General features: G+C 46.9%; 1 protein-coding gene across 5 annotated transcripts in view; it reads left to right on the forward strand.

Annotated features, from left to right (window-relative positions):
- The window catches only part of CEP192 (centrosomal protein 192), a 1,978,693-nt gene that overhangs the window by 252,403 nt on the left and 1,705,752 nt on the right, over positions 1 to 20,538 (forward strand). For all 5 annotated transcript variants that reach the window (XM_085605862.1, XM_085605865.1, XM_085605864.1 and 2 more), the window contains exon 6: positions 15,856 to 15,991. In XM_085605862.1, coding sequence (XP_085461988.1) covers positions 15,856 to 15,991 — 136 coding nt within the window. The remainder of the gene's footprint in view (positions 1 to 15,855; positions 15,992 to 20,538) is intronic.

The following is a 20,538-nucleotide window of genomic DNA, read 5'->3' on the forward strand; positions in this document are numbered from 1 at the left end:
TTAATGACCAATCCGGAGTTGCGACCAAAGGAGCTCAACACATCCACCAATACAATGAGCGATTTGCGTGGAGAATCAAGATACAAGAGGATATCGTCCGCATATAGGGAGACACGATCCTCGTACTCCGGCGTCCATCTAAGGCCACGCATCGAAGGGTGCCACCACAGCCACTCCGCAAGGGGCTCCAAACAAAGCGCAAAAAGAAGAGGCGACAACGGACATCCCTGTCGCGTGCCCCTACCCAAAGCAAAAGGAGCTGACACCCGTCCGTTGACCACCACCTGTGCCAGTGGGTTATCATAAAGCAATTTCACCCAACCGATGAACCCCGGGCCGAACCCAAACTTCGCCAATGCTGCCCAAATATACGGCCATTCCAAGGTGTCAAACGCCATGGTAGCGTCCAGGGACGCCGAAATGGCCGGCTCACGCATGAATGGCGCTCTAGCGAGGACGCCATGCAGTCGCCGCAGGTTCAAAGCGGTATTGCGGTGGGGTATAAAACCGGATTGATCCTGATGGATCAGGACGCCCACGACCCGGACCAGGCGATTGGCCAGTACCTTGGCAAGGATTTTGGGCTCCGCGTTCAACAAAGAGATAGGCCTGTAAGAAGTACACCTATCCCGCGGCTTCCCTTCCTTATGGATAACAATAGTAGCAAGACGTTGGTCAGAGGGGAGGGAGCCTGCCGCCTGTGCCTCGAGGAACATGTCCCGGAGATAAGGCGCAATCCTATCTGGGCGCAACTAAATGTGGATATTATTACCATCGCATGTCAGAGGATCATGTGGCCCTTCTCCAACAGGAAGTTATGGCTCTTTCGGCCTTACATTTGTCACCCCGAGTGGGACGGGTATGCTCAGACGTGAGTCCCGTGCTCTCCATGCCACTGGAATCAAGCTATCCTGGCTGAAGAGGGGTGAAACCCCGAAACCGGTCCTAGGATGCTTGGTTCCAGTCCAGGGAGGACCTGGCTTGGCAGTTCGGGCTGGACTGTTCCCATGAGGCACAGGGTCAAGACTGATTTGCATATGGCTGGGTTCAAACTGGAATGGCATGGTGAGCAAAAAAACGATGGATTTAGGCACAGATCTCTGTACTGGGGTGAATGTATGACATTGTTCTGCATTCTGTCCATCAACTGTTGTTTTTGTATTTGTCTTTCGGCCAATGGAGCCATCGAACGAGTTCCTGCCCCAGAAGTAGGTTGTGGTTGCTACTCCCACTACTTTCTGGTGCCCAAGAAGGACAAAAGCCTGCGTCCTATGCTGGATCTCTGGAACGTCAACCACGTCCTCCGGGAGAAGTTCAAAATGTTGACGCTAGCTCAGGTCTTGTCTTCCCTCGACCCTCGAGACTGGATGGTAGCGTTGGACTTGCAGGACGCCTATTTTCTCATCCCTGTCCTGCTGGCCCACAGGCGTTGCCTACGATTCACTGTAGGCCACAAGCATTTTCAGTTTACCATGCTCCCCTTCGGCCTTACCGGCGCCCCTCGGGTGTTCACAAAGGTGATGGCAGTGTTAGCAGCTCACCTGCGCAGATCAGGGGTTCCAGTCTTCCCCTATCTCGACGACTGGCTGTTGAAGGCGGGCTCGCCCCAGGCTGTCGTCTCCCACCTCCAGTCTACGGCCGACCTCCTGCATTCGCTGGGCTTCTCCATCAACGTGCCGAAGTCACATCTGACTCCCTCTCTGAAGCTCCTCTTCATCGGAGCCGTTCTGGATACAACGCAGTTTTGGGTCTATCCTCCTGAACAGCGAGTCCAGGATATTCGGGCTGCGATTCCGATCTTTCAGCCTCTATCCCGGGTTTCGGTCAGGATTACCCTCAGGCTACTGGGCCTGATGGCCTCCTGCATCCTGCTGGTGGACCATGCCAGATGGCATATGTGGGCTCTGCAGTGGGACCTGAAGTTCCAGTGGGCACAACATCAGGGAACCCTGTCCAATTGCGTCCAGATCTCGGAGGGCATTGCACACTAACTTCAGTGGTGGGTAACAAACTAAGATTGGGTCGACTGCAGATCCCTCTCCCTTCCCCAACCAGAGTTCCTCTTTTCTGGGATGGGGCGGCCACATGGGGGGAGGCAGAGATAAGAGGCCTCCGGCGGAGTCCGGGCTCCACATCAACCTTCTGGAGCTTCGGGTGATCCATCTTGCACTCAAAGCATTCCTTCCCTCTGTCCGGGGAAGAGTAGTGCAGGTGTTCTCGGACAGCACTACCGCCATGTGGTAGTGCAACAAACCGGGCTGGGTGGGGTCGTGGACCCTATATCAGCAGGCTCTCCGTCTCTGGTCATGGCTGGAACATCAGGGTATATCCCTGTTGGTTCAACACCTGGCAGGTTCACCGAACGCCAGGGCAGACTAACTCAGCCGCAGGTGCATCACGAACGACATCTTCACTCGGAGGTGGTGCAAGGTCTCTTTCAGCAGTGGGGAGAGCCTTGGTTAGATCTATTCGCCACCGAAGAGAACACACAATGTCATAAATTCTGCACGTTGGAATTTCCAAGGCGGCACTCGCTAGGTTACGCTTTTCATCACGAGTGGAGTTGCTGTATTCTATACTCCTTTCCGCCTATACCACTTCTGCCCAGAGTGCTGAAGATCTAGCGCGACTGGTCCCAAGTGGTTCCTGTGGCTCTGGATTGGGCACGAAGAGTCTGGTATCCCGAGCTGCTACACATGGCCATCGACCCTCCCGTCAGACTGCCTCTTTGGGAGGATATTCTGTCGCAGCAGCGGGGGCAATGCTCCACCTAAACCTGTCCAGTCTCCACCTCCTTGCGTGGAAATTGAGCGGCGGCACTTGATGGCTTTTGACCTGCCTCCCGAAGTCTGTGCTATCTTGGCAGCCAGGCGTCCCTCCACTGACAGTATACACCTGTAGATGGAACAAATGTGTGGCATGGTGCGCAGAAAAGACTGTGGATCCCCTTTCTGCCACTCTGAGGTTCTCTTGTTCCTTCTTTACTTAGCCCAGCACGGCTCTGCTCTGGGCACTCTCAAGGGCTAGCTCTCGGCCATTTCAGCATTTCTTAGGTTTCCTGATCAGACTTCTCTTTTCAAGTCCCCTGTTGTAAATCGCTTCCTTAAGGCCATTACTCGTCTTTTTCCTTCTGTTCTCTTCGTAATGCCCCAGTGGTACTTGAACTTGGTTGTTGCGTATCTTGTACACTCCCATTGAGCCGCTACATAACTGTCCTCTCAGGCTTCTCACTTTAAAAACTGCCTTTCTGGTGGGCATCACCTCTGCGCGCAGGGCGAGTGAGCTCCAAGCTCCTTCTTCTAAACCTCCTTTTCTGGCTGTTTATCCGGACAAGGTTGTCCTTCGAACTCGTCCTTTCTTCCTTCCCAAAGTGGTTACATCTTTCCACATTGGACAGACCATCACTTTGCCCACCTTCTTTCCGCCTCCGCTTCCTTCCAAAGAGGAAATGAGGCTACACCGTCTGGATCCAAAACGTGTGCTTTCATTCTATTTGGATTGCACAAAGCAATTCCGGGTGGATGACCAGCTCTTTGTTGGCTACGTTGGCGCCAAAAAAGGGCGGGCCATGCACAAACGGACCATTTCTAGATAGGCCGTTTTGTGCATCAAAGCTTGCTATTCTTTGGCAACGAAGGAGCCTCTAGTGGGGTTACGTGCCCATTCCACCAGGGTGACGGCAGCTACCACTGCTTTTGGACGTGGAGCCCCCCTTAATGATGTCTGTTAGGCAGCTACATGGGCATCACTGCACTTGTTCACTAAACACTACTGCCTGGACAGCCAAGTCCGGAGAGACTGCTTCTTTGACTGTCCTGTTCTCCAGGACTTTTTGGTGTGAACTTGGTTCGCAGACCCACATCTGGGGTTGGTATTGCTGGGGTATCTAGTCTAAGGTAAGGAATCTATAACTGTCTTTCAGATGAACAAGTTACTTACCTTCGGTAACTATATATCTGTAGGAGACATAAATTAGTTAGATTCCTTACCCCCCCGCCCCCCCCCCCCCACCCTCACCGTTCTGCGAACTGATTTCTAGGGTTATAGATTGTTTGTATCTCTGGGTAGGAGATAGTGCAATGTGTTAGTGAGTGTTAATAATAAATACATCTTTTTTATAACTACACTGGGTGGTTTTTTTTCACTTGTACCATAAGATTGAGTGCTGATAAAAAAAGCTGCTCTACACTCCTTCTGGACTAAGCCTGACGGCTGTTCTCCACATCTACCACTTACAGAATTTTTTAAGGTTGTCTTAGACCACTAAAATCACCATAAGGGTTGTCTGGATTAGTGCGGAGTGCTACACTTACATAAGTGAGCACCTTATATTAAGCCAGCCTCCTACAGTCTGTTGCTGCATTTGTTGTGTATAGAGGCAGTGCATTACTAGCCCCTTCTGTTTCCCTGCCCCATCTCCCACTGTCAAGTCTACATGATATACTGAAAAATAAACATACAAATTTGAAAATCAAAACCGTATAACTCCCTCCTCCCTGCTACCCTGTGCGGTGGGCATAAAACCTCCCCCCCCCCCCCCCCCCCCCATCTGCAGAGCACCTGTCACCCCATACACTGAACTTTCAAACTTTGGGCAGACTTAAGCCATGTATTAGCCCGCCGGACACATCCCCATCCCTATTCTTGGGACCGCTAAGCTCATTGTTTAAAATATAGACATACAGTCGCATAGTGCTACATAAGTTCTGATGCACTAGGAGAAGTGGTAGGTACAAGTTATAACCTTATCAGCATTTCCAAAGTCTGTCTAAGCCCCTGGTGTTGGTCTAGTGTCCGGGACTCTATGAACCCTTTTCACTGAAAAGTATTTGGATAGCCCCCTGGATTGGAGAGATTTCAGTATGAGGTCTTCCACATACAAGTCCACAGCAGGTCGCTCTGCTCTCTTTGTAACTCTGATAATGCGGACATTATTGCAGGGCGGGCGACCCTCCTGGCCCTCTAGCTTCGCCTCCAGTGCTTTGGTCATGGTAGTTCGATTCTGTACCTGTTTTTGAAGTGTTTTTGTGTCCACCAGAAGAGTGTTCGTAACCTCTTCGACTTCCTTTACCCCAGAGCCTAGGTTCCGTAGATCAGGTCTTATCAGTGAAACCTCTGGTCACTGTGTCGATATTTCCGGTGAGGTCCGTTCTTACACCCTGCAGTGCCGTCCTAATGTCCTGTAGGGTAATCCCCCTGCGGCGGACGGTGAGCTAGGGTCTGGATCAGCCTCGATGATACTTCTAGCCACTGACTCTCTGTGCAGTGTATATTTGTCTAATTTTGTTTGTTGGTCACTTCGAGGCCCCTTTCCGCCTGTCATAGCTCCGCAGCTGCTTTGATTCTTTCTGCTCCGTCCACTGCAGTCCTTGCGGTGCCCAGTTGGGTTGTTGTGCTTCCTGGCTTGTGTGAAGGCCGATGGGTGGGGGAGCAGGAGGGGGGTGGAGAAACCCCTCCTGCACCCGCAAGTATGATCAGATTTGCCTCACCTATTGCTCTGGTGTGACCATGTACGGAGTTTGTGATCTTGCGGGCCTGGTTTCTCTCCCACCCCGGGGAGGCGTCTGACTTCCCCCAGCACTGCAGCTTTGGACCATTTTGCCGTCTCTCCCCCTCTCGCGGCAGGCCCAGAATCTTCTGCATGCTGCGCCATTGTCCCTTACTTTTGCCTTTCTGTTATAAGATACTTCTACCGGCCCGTGTTCCTCCGTCATGATTCCTATGATTATTGGTGAGGTCTCTTTATGGTGCCTTGCGCTACCAGGTCTGGCTGCTTCGATTGTACCGCACTTGGTCCACTGGTCCTAGGTCGGGTCTTGTAGTCGTGGTGCCCCGATCTGTTTATTATGAAACTATGCCATACACACTGGGTGTTTCAGTTTATAGACTCTTCACTGTTCCAGCAAGGTCAGGTCTGCCCCGGCGCCTAAAATCACTTCTCTGGACTCAGTAACTGAGTCCGCGGCTTTTGGGCCCACACGAGCTGTGCCTGCAGAGCAGCTGTTTACGAGCTGTGCCCGCAGAGCAGCTGTTTCAGGTTAAGATCGGTCCTTCGTAGAGTTGCTGGCCCTATAGCATTCCTCTGCTCACAATTCTGCGGTGCACAGCTCTTTACATTGGATTATATCCGGATTTATGGAGGGATTATCGGGATCGGTCGAGCGGAAGTTCCTAGGTTGCGGCCATCTTGTGTCGTGGCAAGCTACGCCCCCTAGCGTGGGTGACTATCAGTATGGCGATGATTCTATATGGCTGAGATGCGGGAGCCATATATGGGCCCAAAGGATCTACCGTGTGGTAGTCGCACAAGTGGCGCCTCCAGTCAACACTTGTATGTAGTAAACTTGCAGTGATTGTTCGCATTGCAATCCAGGGGTTCACAGTGGACTCTCCGGTCGTCCAGGTGGTAAGAAGCTGTCTCGTGAATTCTTCAGCGCAGCTCTAGCACACACATGAGACACTGGCTGTACTAGTGCACCCGATCACACTCACGACCCAGCCATTCTTTCCAAAGTAGGCCAGGAGGATTGTTCTTGTGTAGTTGATTACCCTCACCAGGCTTCTGTATAGCTCTAGCACTGCACCTCCTCAAACCATCTGGCTCAGGTCTCCATACGTTCACCAGACTATTTCAGGATCCTGGTGTGTAGAAGGGGGTCAGATTATGGGAGGAAGATTGTCCTGCAGCATATAGCCACGACTTTGATGTCTGTATGCTCCACCGATGCTTGTAATATTGCCCCCTCCAGTGCTGCGTGCCTCACTGCCTGTGTTCCTACTATCTATGGTTCTGCCAGTAGGCATCGGTCGCCTTCGCTCGAATCTAGAGCCAGTCTGCTCCCCTCAGCCTCTGCCTACAATAGGGCCGCCACACAGACACCTCTTCGGCTGCACACCGCAGTATCTGCTCTTCCTAGATGGGTGCCGTGGCTGCACTGCAATGCGCAGCTCCAGCAGCTGCCAGGCCTCCTACTGCTGTAACGTCCCCGGGGCAATCCACAGTGGTGGTAAGTAAATGGTCCAAGCTCCATGGAAGACTGGAAAAGACCTGAAGAAAGAAAAAGAATGTAGAATGAAGGGGCCCTCAGTGAGAAGCCACAGACAATCAAATAGGGCTATCAGCTGTTTTTCTAGTTGGGAGGGAGAATCAGATGGTAGATTTCGTTGCTTGTCCTTTGTCAGCAAATCACAAGTGAGAACTGCATCAAGTAGTTGACCATGTGTTTGCCCAGTGACCCATTGAGGTGTTTCAGATGTTGATCTATTTTACAAATGTGTATAAGAAGAAATACTATGGACCTATTCTGTATATTACTCCCCCTTTAGTACCTTTTAGTTCTGTTATGTAGCGAAGCAGCTAATTTCTTAAATTGTACTTGTTTTCACACTAACATGTCAACAGTAACCTTTTGCACATATTTCATGCGCAACAATGTTGGGTTAGTTTCTCAGAAACTAAACATGTTTACACATCTAGCTTCACACTACATTATTACAATGCCCTGAACTTCATGTACAAGGTCTCTTTTCGCACTATGTACAAATGTCGTCTCTATCTTCATCCACGGGGCGACAGGGCTATCTACATATCCATAACATCACTAATCTATATGCACATCCCAAGACTGCTTTCTATTATAAAAAGAGGAGTATCCCGATAGATTAGCAGAGGAGGCACTTCAGCTGACACAGACGGTCCCTACATGCTGAGACTTTACCACGCAGCGGTCTGACCTCTCCGTAGGGGGGTGTCCAGTTTGTGATCAAGACTGGCTCCTACATTCTCTCTTATCACGAAAGGGGGTTAGATTGTCCCTTGAGGGGATTCTTGACTCCAAGTACACACACACTCTAGGTACACTCAGAGTAGGGTTCACATAGTACAAGTATACTCGATTGCTGCCTTGTTTTATGTGCCTGCATATATACAATGTTTTAGCACCACGGTAAAACTATATCTAATATTTAAGCTTTTGGTGCTTGTAATCACATTCATCTGATTCTGTCTGTTAATCATTGCAGCACATGTATTTTATACAAGAATAACGTTGGTCCAATGAACTTATTGAAAACGTCCCACTGTGTATTTGCTGTACACTTCTCTGGGAGTAAGTGAGCACAAGTGACTGAACGAAAGGTTCTGTACTGTTTCCATGACCCCTGAGTTGTCATGTTCAGTGGTTGCTAGAAACCATTCGCTCCTTGGTAAGGTGGGGGGGGGGGGGGGCTCATGGTGACACTGAGAGCCAGCTGGTATCTAGGGTAACATATCCAGCGGGAGTGTCCAGTTTTAGTCTAGGCACCAAGTTCAGTATATGTTGTCCAACAAACGTGCAGATCCTACGGTGAGAACTACACGAAAGTTCAAGCGGTCTTGCTTCTCCATAGCCGTCCGAGAGCCATGTATTGTGTGCAGGAGTTCAGCATACGATGGCTCCTGCTCCGTCTCGGTTTTCTTGGGGCCTGACTGTATAGTAGGATGCCCCTGTGGTGTTGTGTATTGTGTGATTGTGTTGCTCTGCTTGGCTTTGGCAACCTTGCCTTCACCCATTTTAGTGACCTCCTCTCTCATTAGAATATCGCGTAATGACCAAATTTCCCTCTTAAGATGCACCCCTTGAAGAGGGATAACGTTCCCACAGTATTTTGTTCCAACAATATCCTCCGGCTGCCTGCTTCTTGAGAGGGAAATAGTGTGTATAGTTGTACATCAGCCCCTGGTCTTAGTCTCTCACCACACCGCTGCCCTCTTAAAAAGTCGCTCTTTGTTCTTGGATGGCAGTCATCCATTGGGCTTCCTGGTGCCAGCAGTTCTGTGGGCACATAGTGGAAAACCCCCTCTGTCCAATGCCTCCAATTTGTAGTGCTGATTAATCTGGTAGAGGAAAAGGGCTCCACTCCCCGTACTCTGTCCCCATGCCTCTGAGCTCTCACTCGGGACTCATGGCAGAGAGGTCCCAAAGGGCTGCCTAAAGGCCCATTTGGCTTGAGTCCTGTGCTGCTCTGTCCAGGCTGGCAATCTCCAGGCCAACTCCACAGCATTCAAAGTCTGCATTTTCCTTGGTCGCTCACCGTTTGAGCCCTGCCTCCCGTTCCACCAGGCTCTGAGGCCTCATTACTTGCTCCTCTCCCCCTTAATACCTCACACTGCCTTTCACTAGCAGGGCGGGAGGAGCCTTTCAGTCCAGTGCTAGGCAGCAGCACGGTCAGGTGGAGGCGCCACCAGGATAAGTGTTCGGGGCTTCAATGCACTTAGACCAGCAGCTGTTTCATGGAGGCCGCACTGCGTGGCTGCCAACCTTCAGTCCCAGCTGGATCAGACATAGGGTTTGTTGCAGCACCGTAGGCAGTCTCAATTTATGGGCGAGACCTAGAATGTCTTTTCGCTGTTATTGTAGGCAGCGATTAGGGGATGATTTTATCATATGGCAGCAGAGCGCACTAACCACGCATCCGATCGGCCATCTTACCATGCCACGTCCTGCCTGTCCGTCCATAGGTTTTCATATTACAATTAATACAAACATTGGAAGGATCTCACTTAACATGATGGCAGGTAATTGTTGACTTTTCTCCCTAACTAGCTGACCTCCCATACAAGCTTTTTTTTGAGAGAAGCTTCTTCCCCACATTGCTATGCCGGAATCTTGTGCCCGCCAACCCGTTTCTGCTTCCGTGTGAGTTACTGCACGCTACAAAGCCTCAGACGCTGAACAAGAGGGCCGCACGTGTTTAGTCTGCAAAGCAAGTAAAGTATGAACTACGGACGCCCTGGCTACAGGTTAAGGTGTATTGTCTCCAGGCCACAATCTTTGTCATAAGGGCGCTGGGCTCTGTTATTGTGCTAGTAGCCTCCACCATCAGTGAGCCAATGACGAGTGTGCAAGTGAGCCAGCGATTGGAGCAATTGGACCCAGGTGTGGACGCTATCGATTTGGGACTAGGGACGCCAGGGCACCTTGCTGCACAAGAGTCCGAAATGTGCAACAAGTGTTCAGTAGTGCAGGGCTATAGGAACGTGAGTTGGAGCTGTGGGATCGGCGGCGCAGATCCACCACCACTACTGAGTTCTACTCCCCTGGGGAGCCGGGTGAGTTTGGCCGTTCAGCAGGTTGAGGTGGGCTGGTTTAAACCTCGTGACCTGTGCTCATCTTTGGTTCGTGAATGCCCCCAATGTTTACTCTGCAGCAATCCTGTAATATTGAATAGTGGCCCTTGGATTTTTGGAAGGAAGCAACTTAATTCTTCCTGTGCTGCATAGGGAGCCCAGATAAGGTTGTGGTGGAGGCGGCTGCAGTGTGTCCTCGGCTGAGTGATAATGTAGTAGGGAAGTGACTTCTGTTAATTTTCCTCTGTAATTTTAGCAGCCTTGTCCTATCTTAATTATTTTAATTGTAGAGCCCAAGTCTTTATTGAGCTATTAATTCATAACTTAGTGCTCTCGTCTCATTATGGATTCTGCGCCCCTTTTCTCTCCTCCAACACTTTAAGGGTAAATGAAGTAAGAGGCTCAGTAAGAGGAGGAAGGAAGTGGATAAAGACCCAAAGGAGTCAATAGGCTTGGTACCAAGCACCTCTGCAAGTATTTTTGCAAGGACTGTCTCTCTTGCCACTTCCAGAACTAAATTTGTGACAAAATATTTTAATTTGAGTACCAACCCTTCCTCAGACCAGGTTGCAGGGGATTCAGAAGCCCAAGGTGGAGCCGTAGTGGCTTTAGAAGAAGAAGCAGGACAGTTAGAGGATCGTTTGGAAGATTCACTTTCCACCAATTTGGACAAGGGCCCCTCACTCTCGTACTCACCCTGTCTTGAATGTGCTGGTAGTCTGATCGGTGGTAGAGGGGTCTGGTGCCTATTGGTCTCAATCCAGTTAGAACTCTTCGAAATAGAGTAAGTCTCTGATTTTGGAAGATCTATTGATCTAGGTGACTAGTATGAATGAAAAATCGATAGGATAGTCTTGATATATAGCCGTCTGGATCATCCTCTCTGCTAGATGTTGTTTTAGGTATGCTCAAGACGCTACAAGGCATTCTGGAGATTCATGTGGTTGTTGGCTCTAATCAAGTCATACAGTCTAAACATCAAAGAGGTTCATGTTGAGCTATGTAAAGCTAACAACTGCCCACCAGCCATAAAAGAGCTTGTGGAACTTATGGAGGGGGTCTCGGAGCACTAAATGGGTGTGAGTCAAGTACAATAAAGGGCAGTGGAGTTCAGCAAGAGCCACAGGGTCCAGAAAACATTTCAAATCACCCAATGTTAGTTAGGAAAAGGCAATTTACCTTTTGGGCACCTCAAGCTCTCCTTTTGTTATTACTACTCCAGGCGTATAGAGGGATGAAAAGAGGAGCAAGGGCATCTGGGAAGAGTTTGGGTACGGGGAACAGGGAAAATAGAAAGAGAAGAACTGTGCAATAGCAAAATAAGGGTTCAGTTTAAAAATAAAAAGAAGCTCTCATTACCCTTCTAGCAGTATATCAATCCCTGCTGCACCCAATCTGGTGGAGACACTAAGGCATGATAGGAGCCGGCCCATTATGAAGTCTCAACCTATAAATTACCACACTTCCTCATGTAATGGTACTCCGACGCTTGGTAATTAGAAGGGGCTGAAGGCTCTTGGCTAAAGGAAAGAGAAAAGAGGATATCAACTTGGTAGAGAAGTCTCTTGTTCCTGAATCAGGGACTTGTGTCTTGATGTTGGTTATAATTTGTCGGGAGGAGAAAGTTAAGAAACTGCGCCCACTGAATAGTTCTAAAACGCTGGCCATATTCCAGCAGATTACCTCAATCTCTAGGGTCTAATCAGGCGATATTAGCCCATATTTGGTTTCAGGTTGGGGAGGGAGCTAACTAACTAGTCCATTTTATCTCGCCTTGTATTGCAAATATGGTAGCCAATGCTGAAATGTATCGAGCCGGTGTTGGTTTGGGTATGAAGATTCCCATAAAGGAGGAGACCATGATGAAAGGTCAGAGTACCAGCCCCATGCTAAGTACATATGGTGGGTTGGCTCCTAGTCAACTGGAGTTTATTTCATCTTGCCCCCTAGCAGGGTCAATGCCAAGGCCCACTTCCAAGGGGTTTGGACAGCACCATCAGAACTCTTAAAATGTAAGGGTCGTAAACGTGAATTACAATAGCAGTGACCCCAAATTGGGAGCAGAATAATGGATTTGCTTCCCTGATGCAGTTTCAAGATATGCAAGAGTGGTATGACTGGGTAAATGTTCCATTGAGGGCCTATTCCTCTCCCAACCGGAGAATCCTAAGCTGGAGCAACCTTTTTAAGAGATTTGTCAATTTGGAACAAAGAATGAATCCATACCATGTGTGATCCTTCATGAGTCCTGGTTGAGAGAGAATGAAATGGTCAGGGGCTTTGTAGCCATAACAGTTAAGGTTTTAAGCAAGGGAAGGGAAGAGGCTCAGAGGAGGGCTAACTTTAATATCTACTAAGGTAATTAATAAGTCACTTGTCAATCTGTCTAGTGGAATACGGATGTCAGTTGTAGAATTAGGGTTGAAGAACAAGGTATGTAGGCAATTCATATTGAAAATTACTGGTGGCCATTGTAATTATAGCAGAAAACTTTAATGTTGGCTTGTATCCCAATCCGTTGATGATCAGATGCAAGAGTTATTGGAATGCTTTAATATTCCCCCAGCCTCTTTCTCGTTGGGCACGATGGAGGCTAAGGTATCTGGCCAATGGCTGTTAAACCATGGGTTGCTATCTTCAAATGGACGTGTTGAAAATAGCATTCCAGCTACTGCAACGTTTCGATATTTCTGCCTAGAGGGTCCTAATAATTGTTTATTCCAGCCTGGCAGTTTGGAATTTGGCAGGATTTTAAAGTAATACATTATTAGGATAGTGATCATACGGCTACCGCAGCTGTTTTATGTTTTCAAGAATGAGAGGCAGTCGCAATGGTTCTGCCCTAGTGGGTAAGCTTCAGTCGATGGCTTCAATATGTCTTGATTTGGTTCCACCTCCAGCATTTAGCCGTGTATCATATCTGGGAAAATACTGATGTAATTTAGAAAATGTGTTGGATTGTATACGTGTGAACATTCAAAAGTGTGGTGTGTGGACAGCGGACCAAGGTAATGGCTAGGTTGGTTTGATTCCGCCTGTTAGGAAATGAAAAGCCTTTTGAAAAGGCATTTAAAAAATCTCGACTGAGACCAGAAAGATTTCGTAAACAAGTGGATAGGCTAAAATCTTAGTAAAGGCAGTTGTTGCTCAAAAAAAAAAAATCTATTATAGCTAGTGGGACGGAATGCTGGAGGTATTAATCTCAGGAGATCAGGGAGAGTTTTGGAAGAAAGAAAATGAAACCTTCTATCCTTATTAGGGGGCTCTTACCTGTATGATTGAAAAGGATAACTGGCCTACGTACTTGGATAGTTTATGGGGCATCATCAGTGCTAACCAGCCCCCAGGTGGACCTTTTTGAGAATATTGAGCCCAGTTGGTTCTTTGTAAAAGAGATAAGGTCGTTAATTGACTGTATTAAGTTAACAAGAGCAGCTGGACCTGACCATATCCCTAGTGGTCTTAATTAAGACAAACAGTGATTGGTGGGCTAAGGTCTTCTCATGTTTGTTTTGCTAGATAGTCATAATGGGACAATATCCCCATCATGGTGAGGGTCAATAGTGAAAACAATTCTATACAAGGGCAATGGGTTGTATCCCCCCCCCATTTTTAGCCTGATGGGTATTTCTGAGAAGGTGTTCTCAAAAAACTATATTGTCTCACTTGGATTATTTGGTGTGAGAGAATCAGATTGTCCTAACTGAGCAAGTAGGGTTCCGGGAGGGTCACTCTACCGTAGATCCCTTCTTCGCTTTCTGGGCTATTATTCGAAAATCCTTCGAACTTAATCCGAGGTTATGTTGCTGTTTTATTGATTTCTCTACAGCTTTTGATACAGTAGCTCAGGATCTGCTTTGGGAAAAACTCCACTCCTAGATAAAAAACAACTGGACTTCTTAGTATGATCCAGGTATAACATACTGATAATTGGGCACAGATTAAACTTGATAAAACAGGGAGATTATCACAAAAGATTCAAATTCTGACTGGCCTACGTCAGGGGTGTGTCTTAGTGCCATCACTTGTCAGCCTATATCTGGCAGACTTACCAGCAGTATTAAAATTATCAAAATCTTTTTCTCCAAAAGTTGGGGAGTGACCTATCCAATGCCTGCTGTATGCGGATGATTTGATTTGTAGATGATACCATATTGTTTGCAGAGGAAATTTTACGTTTTTGGGGGGAAAGTGAATAATTTTTTTTATGGTTCTTGCACTCATTAGCGGTAGAAGTAGTGGACTTGTATTTCTTCCTTGAGCTTGGGCTCTGTAAGTATTTAAAGTGAAATACCCACATGGGGAGAGTCAAGTTGAGGTCAATGTTACAAGCAGGATGGCTGGTTAAGCTTAACCAGAGGTATGGGGACTTGGCACTCACTCCTCTTATGAAAGGGAGTGTAGTACGGGCGGAGGTTCTTGCACTAGACCCTCCTATAAATGGGATATGTTGGAGGGGTTGTGCTTATAAAGAGTATAAGGAGGGAATTTTATGTGATTCCTTGGATTTTGTAGGCGAATTCCTGGACTTTGAGGTTTCTCAACAAGTTATATTTATATAATGAAGATTCTAAATTATGCTGGGCAGAAATTCTTACTAGCGCAAGGAAGTGGGCCAGGGTTTTTTGATTTAGCATAAGAGACCTCGAAAAAAGGTATTCTTTATGGGGTACAATTGGAACATGGACTCCATTTCCAAGCAAACCAGTTCTGATAGAATCATCTGAAGTAGGATGTATTTTGCATATAGCCTACTTGAGGGAGAAACCTAAAGTGTTTTGACCAGCAAATGTTTTTTCCCTACTGGGCTCAGGTACCTGACCCCAGACTACGTGATAACATTTTAAAAGTGAAACTGGGGTGTAACCCAGTTTTCTCAAGCTTCCAGTGGTGGTATGATGTATGTGACAAAATGGTTTTCATCCCCCAAGTCTGCCTGTATTACGTTTTTAAGACCTTTTTAAAAAAAATATTAACACATTTGAGGTTGGGCGCACTGGGGTTACTGTCTAAAATGTTTTATAGATGTTGCAGTAGGAATTGCACGATTCAATTAGATATCAAGCCAGGTTTTAAAAACGGTTTAGAATAAGTTGGTTACCGTTGTGTGGTTTTATTATGTAGCTGTTTATAGTTGTAGAATGTTTCATGGGCAATTGTCACAACTTATTTTTTGTACCTAACAACTAGCGGACTTTGAAATAAAACTCACCTGAATATATAGGACTTGAACTACAGTTAAATGCAATTGCATTGTGTAATTAAAATCTTTGAGTTAAAAAATTTCCCTGAGTTGATGTGCTTTTTTTTGGGATAATCTATCAATCTGTAATTCAGTTTCCTACTACCCACACATGAAATACTGTTTAATTTAAGCAAAAGCACCCATACCCTTGTTTACCTCTGTCCAGATGTAGTATTCCATTGATCCCTCCTTGATCTGGCTAATGTTGTGAGGGTTAATGTGGTATATGTTTCAAACATTAAATAATGATGAATGTGGACTTCCTAGTAAATAGAGTTTAAGCAAACTGCACTTCTTTTGATTGTGAACTATAATGTCCTGTTTAAAGTGGCATTTGAAAGTTGAACAGATTTCGATAGTTCTAGTTAGTTGCGTTGAGACATATCCGAGGGTAAAACCTAAGATTTAAGTGGTCAAGTCCTAAAGCATGAAATGACTGTTTTGGCTTATGTCAGGTTCCAGTAAAAATGTTATTCTTTTTGTATTTATTTCTTTGTTCTAGGTAGAAAATGTATCTCCGTGTAAATGGCTCTCAGACGACGTCCGAAGAGCTGCTTGTGACAACAATGCAAGCCTTTCCAGTCTTCTTGATAATGAAAAATTGATTTCCATTGCAGAATTCGATGATTGCTCCACAGGTAATGCGTGTAGGGATGAAAATGTTCACAGTAATATGGCCAGTGTTACCCTACATCTAGTATGTAGTGCCAAGGCGTTGAAGTAATACATAAAGTAATGCTTGAGTTTGCATCTCTGCACTAGAAGGTGTTAGAATCTGCTTCTTACAGCCTTATCTTATTAGCTCAGCCTCACATCTGCCTGTTAAATTAAGTAGTTTTCTTTTTCTAAAGTTAAGCGCTTGATATTGGTGTACGCATCAACGTGCATAGTAATGGTTTGTCCATAATGCTCAGATGGTGACAGCAGTCAAGCAGCATTCTCATCTCAAAAAGATATATATAATTTGATAGAAACAAATAGGTAGAAGCTGCTTATCGAAATGTGATTGGTTGCCTCTACATAGATAAGTGATCGAATGCAGAGGCATGCCTTGCAGGACTCTTTTTGCCTGCTAAGCTCAAGATTTCCGCAAGGATCCTAGGGGCCCCTCAGTTGAAACTGTGAAGATGAAGGTAGCTAAGACAAATTCATCTTAGGTGGCAAACCAAAATATCTGTAAGACATACCTTCTAATATCCCAAAAGTTTCTTCGAAAGTAACTAACATGTTCGAGGCATATGAGCTGTAGATCATATGCTTTAGCATAGATCGCCATCTGGTGTTGGGTCTGGATGTTTGCACTTTGTTTTTCTTCGAAGAAGTCTTTCCACTCACGAGGTATGTGACTCCTCCCTTTGGTGATAGTGCATGAGCATCGACATCCCCAGATTGTTTCTTTTCCGCCATGGGTTCGGATGTGTATTGCTGCGGTTCGGTATCGTTCTCTAACACTTTTGACGCGCAAACCTCTACCCTTTATGGTATTGCCATAGATCGCGGTTCCCAATTAGTCGCGCATCATTTCGACTGAGAAAACCTTTTGATCGGGCAACTCGAGGTGGGCCGTTGGGCCTACCCGTGCCGACGGCGCTAGCAGTCGATGGAACTGACTCCATTTAACCTTTGTTCCGGTTGTCATGCTAAGTTTCCACGCACCGATTTGCATGAGGTCTGCAAACACTGCTTATCCTAGGAATACAATGAAAAGGACTGTGATGCGTGTCGATCGTTCCGATCGAAAAAGACAATTCGTGATCGTCAGGCTCGGCTCCATGAGATGCAACACCACAGCAGGTCCGTTCCGGACATCTTTGGAGAAGATACCGATATCCAACACCCAGCTGAAGGAGCAGAGGAACAAGAACAGGTGTCCGAAGCAGACTCTGACATGGAAGAACAACAGCACATCACTCCGGGTCAGCGTACCGTGAGTGCTAACTCCCCTGTGCCAAGTCAACATAAGACAAAGGCTCCAGTACCTCCTTCGGGCTCAGGTCTGCACCAACAAAGTTTCAGACGCCCCGCCTCCAGCCCGGCTAAGAAACATAAAGAGAAGCCTTCCGGCTCTGGCTCGAGCCAGCCACATTCTGGTGCTGAACCAACACCTTCGGCACCGAAACAGAAGTCAGAGCATACACCGGCACTGAAGACTACACCTTCGGCACTGAAGACTTTGGAACCGAAGACCCCCATACCTAAAGGGTCAGAGCCGAAATCCTCCACACCTACAGGTTTGAAGCCGAAAGCATCCACGCCTAAAGGTTCGGAGCCGAAACTTCCAGCACCGAAACACTCGGAGCCAAAATCGGTAACACCGAAAGGCTCGGAGCCGAAGCCTGCCAAGCACAAAGACTCTCAGCCAAAACCTTCCACACCAAAAGGGTCAGCGCTAAAACCTTCGGCACCAAAATCGACACATAAAGAAAAGGACACTCCAGCGAAAGAGCCTCGGTCCGATGAACCCTCATTGGATCCTAAACAAAAAAAGAGTTGCCATTAACCCTCAAAACAGGTCATAGTCATGCCACTCTTCCCAAGAAACGGAAGATTGATCTCTCAGAGGACCCTCCTATACCTCTCAAGAAGGACATGGGTACTAGCCCTTCTCCCTCTTACATTCCACCTCCTTCTCATCCTCCTAATCCTATTTTGCTTATCTCGCCAGCAAATTCACCACCACCTCCTCTTTCACCTACCACACAGGAAGATTATTATGGGCTTGGGGATGGAGATACAGACGGAGAACAGGACATACCACAAGATCAGATCATACCCCAAGGCACTGACCCTTGGGAAAATTATCCCAAGGAACCAGATACAGATAACGGCCCTGACCTGTATCCCTCTAAACCCTCTCCACCTGATAACGTTGGCTACCTTCAGCTCCTTAATAGAGCTGCTCAATATCATGGGGTGGAACTCCATAAAGAGTCTTTGGATGAGGATTTCCTCCTTGAAACACTTACCTTCTCACAAAAATCTACTCCTACTTTACCTATACAAAAAGGCATGTTAAAGCACACAGAAGAGGTATTCCAAGACCCAGTTAGAGCAAGAATACTCACACCCAGAGTAGACAAGAAATATAAGCCCGCTCCTACTGATCCTGCTTACATCTATGGTCAGTTGCCTTTGGACTCTTTTGTAGTCTCTAACGCTCGCAAGAGAGCTAACTCTCAGACCACAGGTGAGGCACCCCCTCCTGACAAGGAGTCCAAACTCATTGATGCCTCAGGTAAGAGAGTAGCTACACAGGCTGTAAATTATTGGCGTATCGCAAACGCTCAGGCTATACTAGCACGCTATGATAGGGCTCATTATGATGAATTAGAACAACTAATGCAACACTTACCTGATCAGTACAAAGCAAAGGCTAATGATCTAATCCAGGAAGGCAAACTCATCACTAATCTTTCCATTAAATGTGCACTAGATTCAGCAGACACAGCAGCTTGTGCAGCAAATACTAGTGTGCTACTGCGCAGACACGCATGGCTTAGGATCTCCGGATTCAAACAAGAGGTACAATCTTCCATACTTATTCAACCCTTTGATAAGGAACATCTTTTCGGACCAGCTGTAGATACCTCGCTCGAAATAAATGAAAAAAGACACTGAGGTCGCAAAGTCTATGGGGGCTTTACAGTTACCTACTGACGGGTTCTTTTCGCCACTCCTTTTACAGGGGTGGCTCAAAGACAGCGTCCACAGAGAATCCCTCTTCCTCTTACAAAGGGAATAATCAATCCTCCTTTCCCAGAGGTTATTTTAGAGGAAATTATAGAGGGAACAATAATAGGGGAAGAGGCAAGGCAACTCCACCCGCACTTCTCCCGCAAACAAACAGTGACTTCCCTCCGCTACCCCCGATCATTCCAAACCTGCCTGGGGACGTCCCTCACAATTCCTGCCTGTCCAGAACTCAATCACCTCAGACAAGTGGTTCCTACAAATTATACAGTATGGTTACTGCCTGGAGTTTACAAGCACTCCCCCCAACTATTCTTCCAATACCACGTACAATGTCTCCAGAACATTTCACGCTCCTAAAACAAAAGGTTCTCTCTCTATTGGAGAAACATGCAATAGAGCCAGTTCCATTTCAGCACCAAGGGACAGGAGTATACTCCCTGTACTTCCTAATCCCAAAAAAGGACGTCTCTCTCAGGCCATAATATTAGACCTTAGACAGCTAAATCTCTACATTCAATCAGACCACTTCCACATGGTCAAACGCCAACAGGTGCTTCCACTACTTCAACAGGGCGACTTTCTATCCACTCTGGCTTTAAAGGACGCCTATTTTCATATTCCCATTCACCCAGCTCACAGAAAATATCTCGGGTTCATGGTGGATGGACAACATTAACAATTCAAAGTTCTCCCATTTGGGCTAACTACAGCACCCAGAGTTTTCACAAAGTGTCTGGCAGTAGTCCCAGCTCATTTAAAAAGACAACACATCCACGTCTTTCCTTACCTAGACGACTGGCTAATAAAAGCCAGATCACAACACAGCTGTATACATCATACTCACTAAACAGTTCAGCTGCTTCACAAATTAGGATTCACTGTAAACCTCACCAAGTCTCACCTCCAGCCATCCAACATGCAACAATACCTAGGAAGCCCCATAGACACTTGCAAAGCTCTAGCATACCCCAACCCAGTCAAGATATGCAACATGGAAAATCTGATATCCCAATTTCAGCCTCAACACTCATTACCAGCCCGAGTGTTCATTCAATTAATAGGCTCTTGCATTCTCATTGTTCCTTACGCAAGACTTCAAATGCGTCCCCTGCAGGAATGCTTAGAACGTCAGTGGAACTAGGCTCAAGGTCAGTTAACAGATCTGGTGTTGGTGGACGCTCGCACCCATCGCTCTCTGCAGTGGTGGAATACACAAAACCTTTCAAAGCGGCGGCCATTCGTCGAGCCAGTTCCACAAATAGTGCTAACAGCAGACACATTGCTCAGTGGTTGGGGAGCTCATCTTCAAAAACATATCATTCAGGACATGTGGACCCTACAACAAAAACAACTCCACATAAACCACATGGAGCTACTAGCAATTTTTCTAGCGTTGAAAGCCTTTCAACTGCATCTAATAGGCAAAGCTGCCCTAGTTCGTACAGACATGAAAGCAATGTACTAAATACAAAAACAGGGTGGGGGACACTCC

The sequence above is a fragment of the Triturus cristatus genome, chromosome 5_1 (genome assembly GCF_964204655.1).
Source record: "Triturus cristatus chromosome 5_1, aTriCri1.1, whole genome shotgun sequence".
NCBI lineage: Eukaryota > Metazoa > Chordata > Amphibia > Caudata > Salamandridae > Triturus > Triturus cristatus.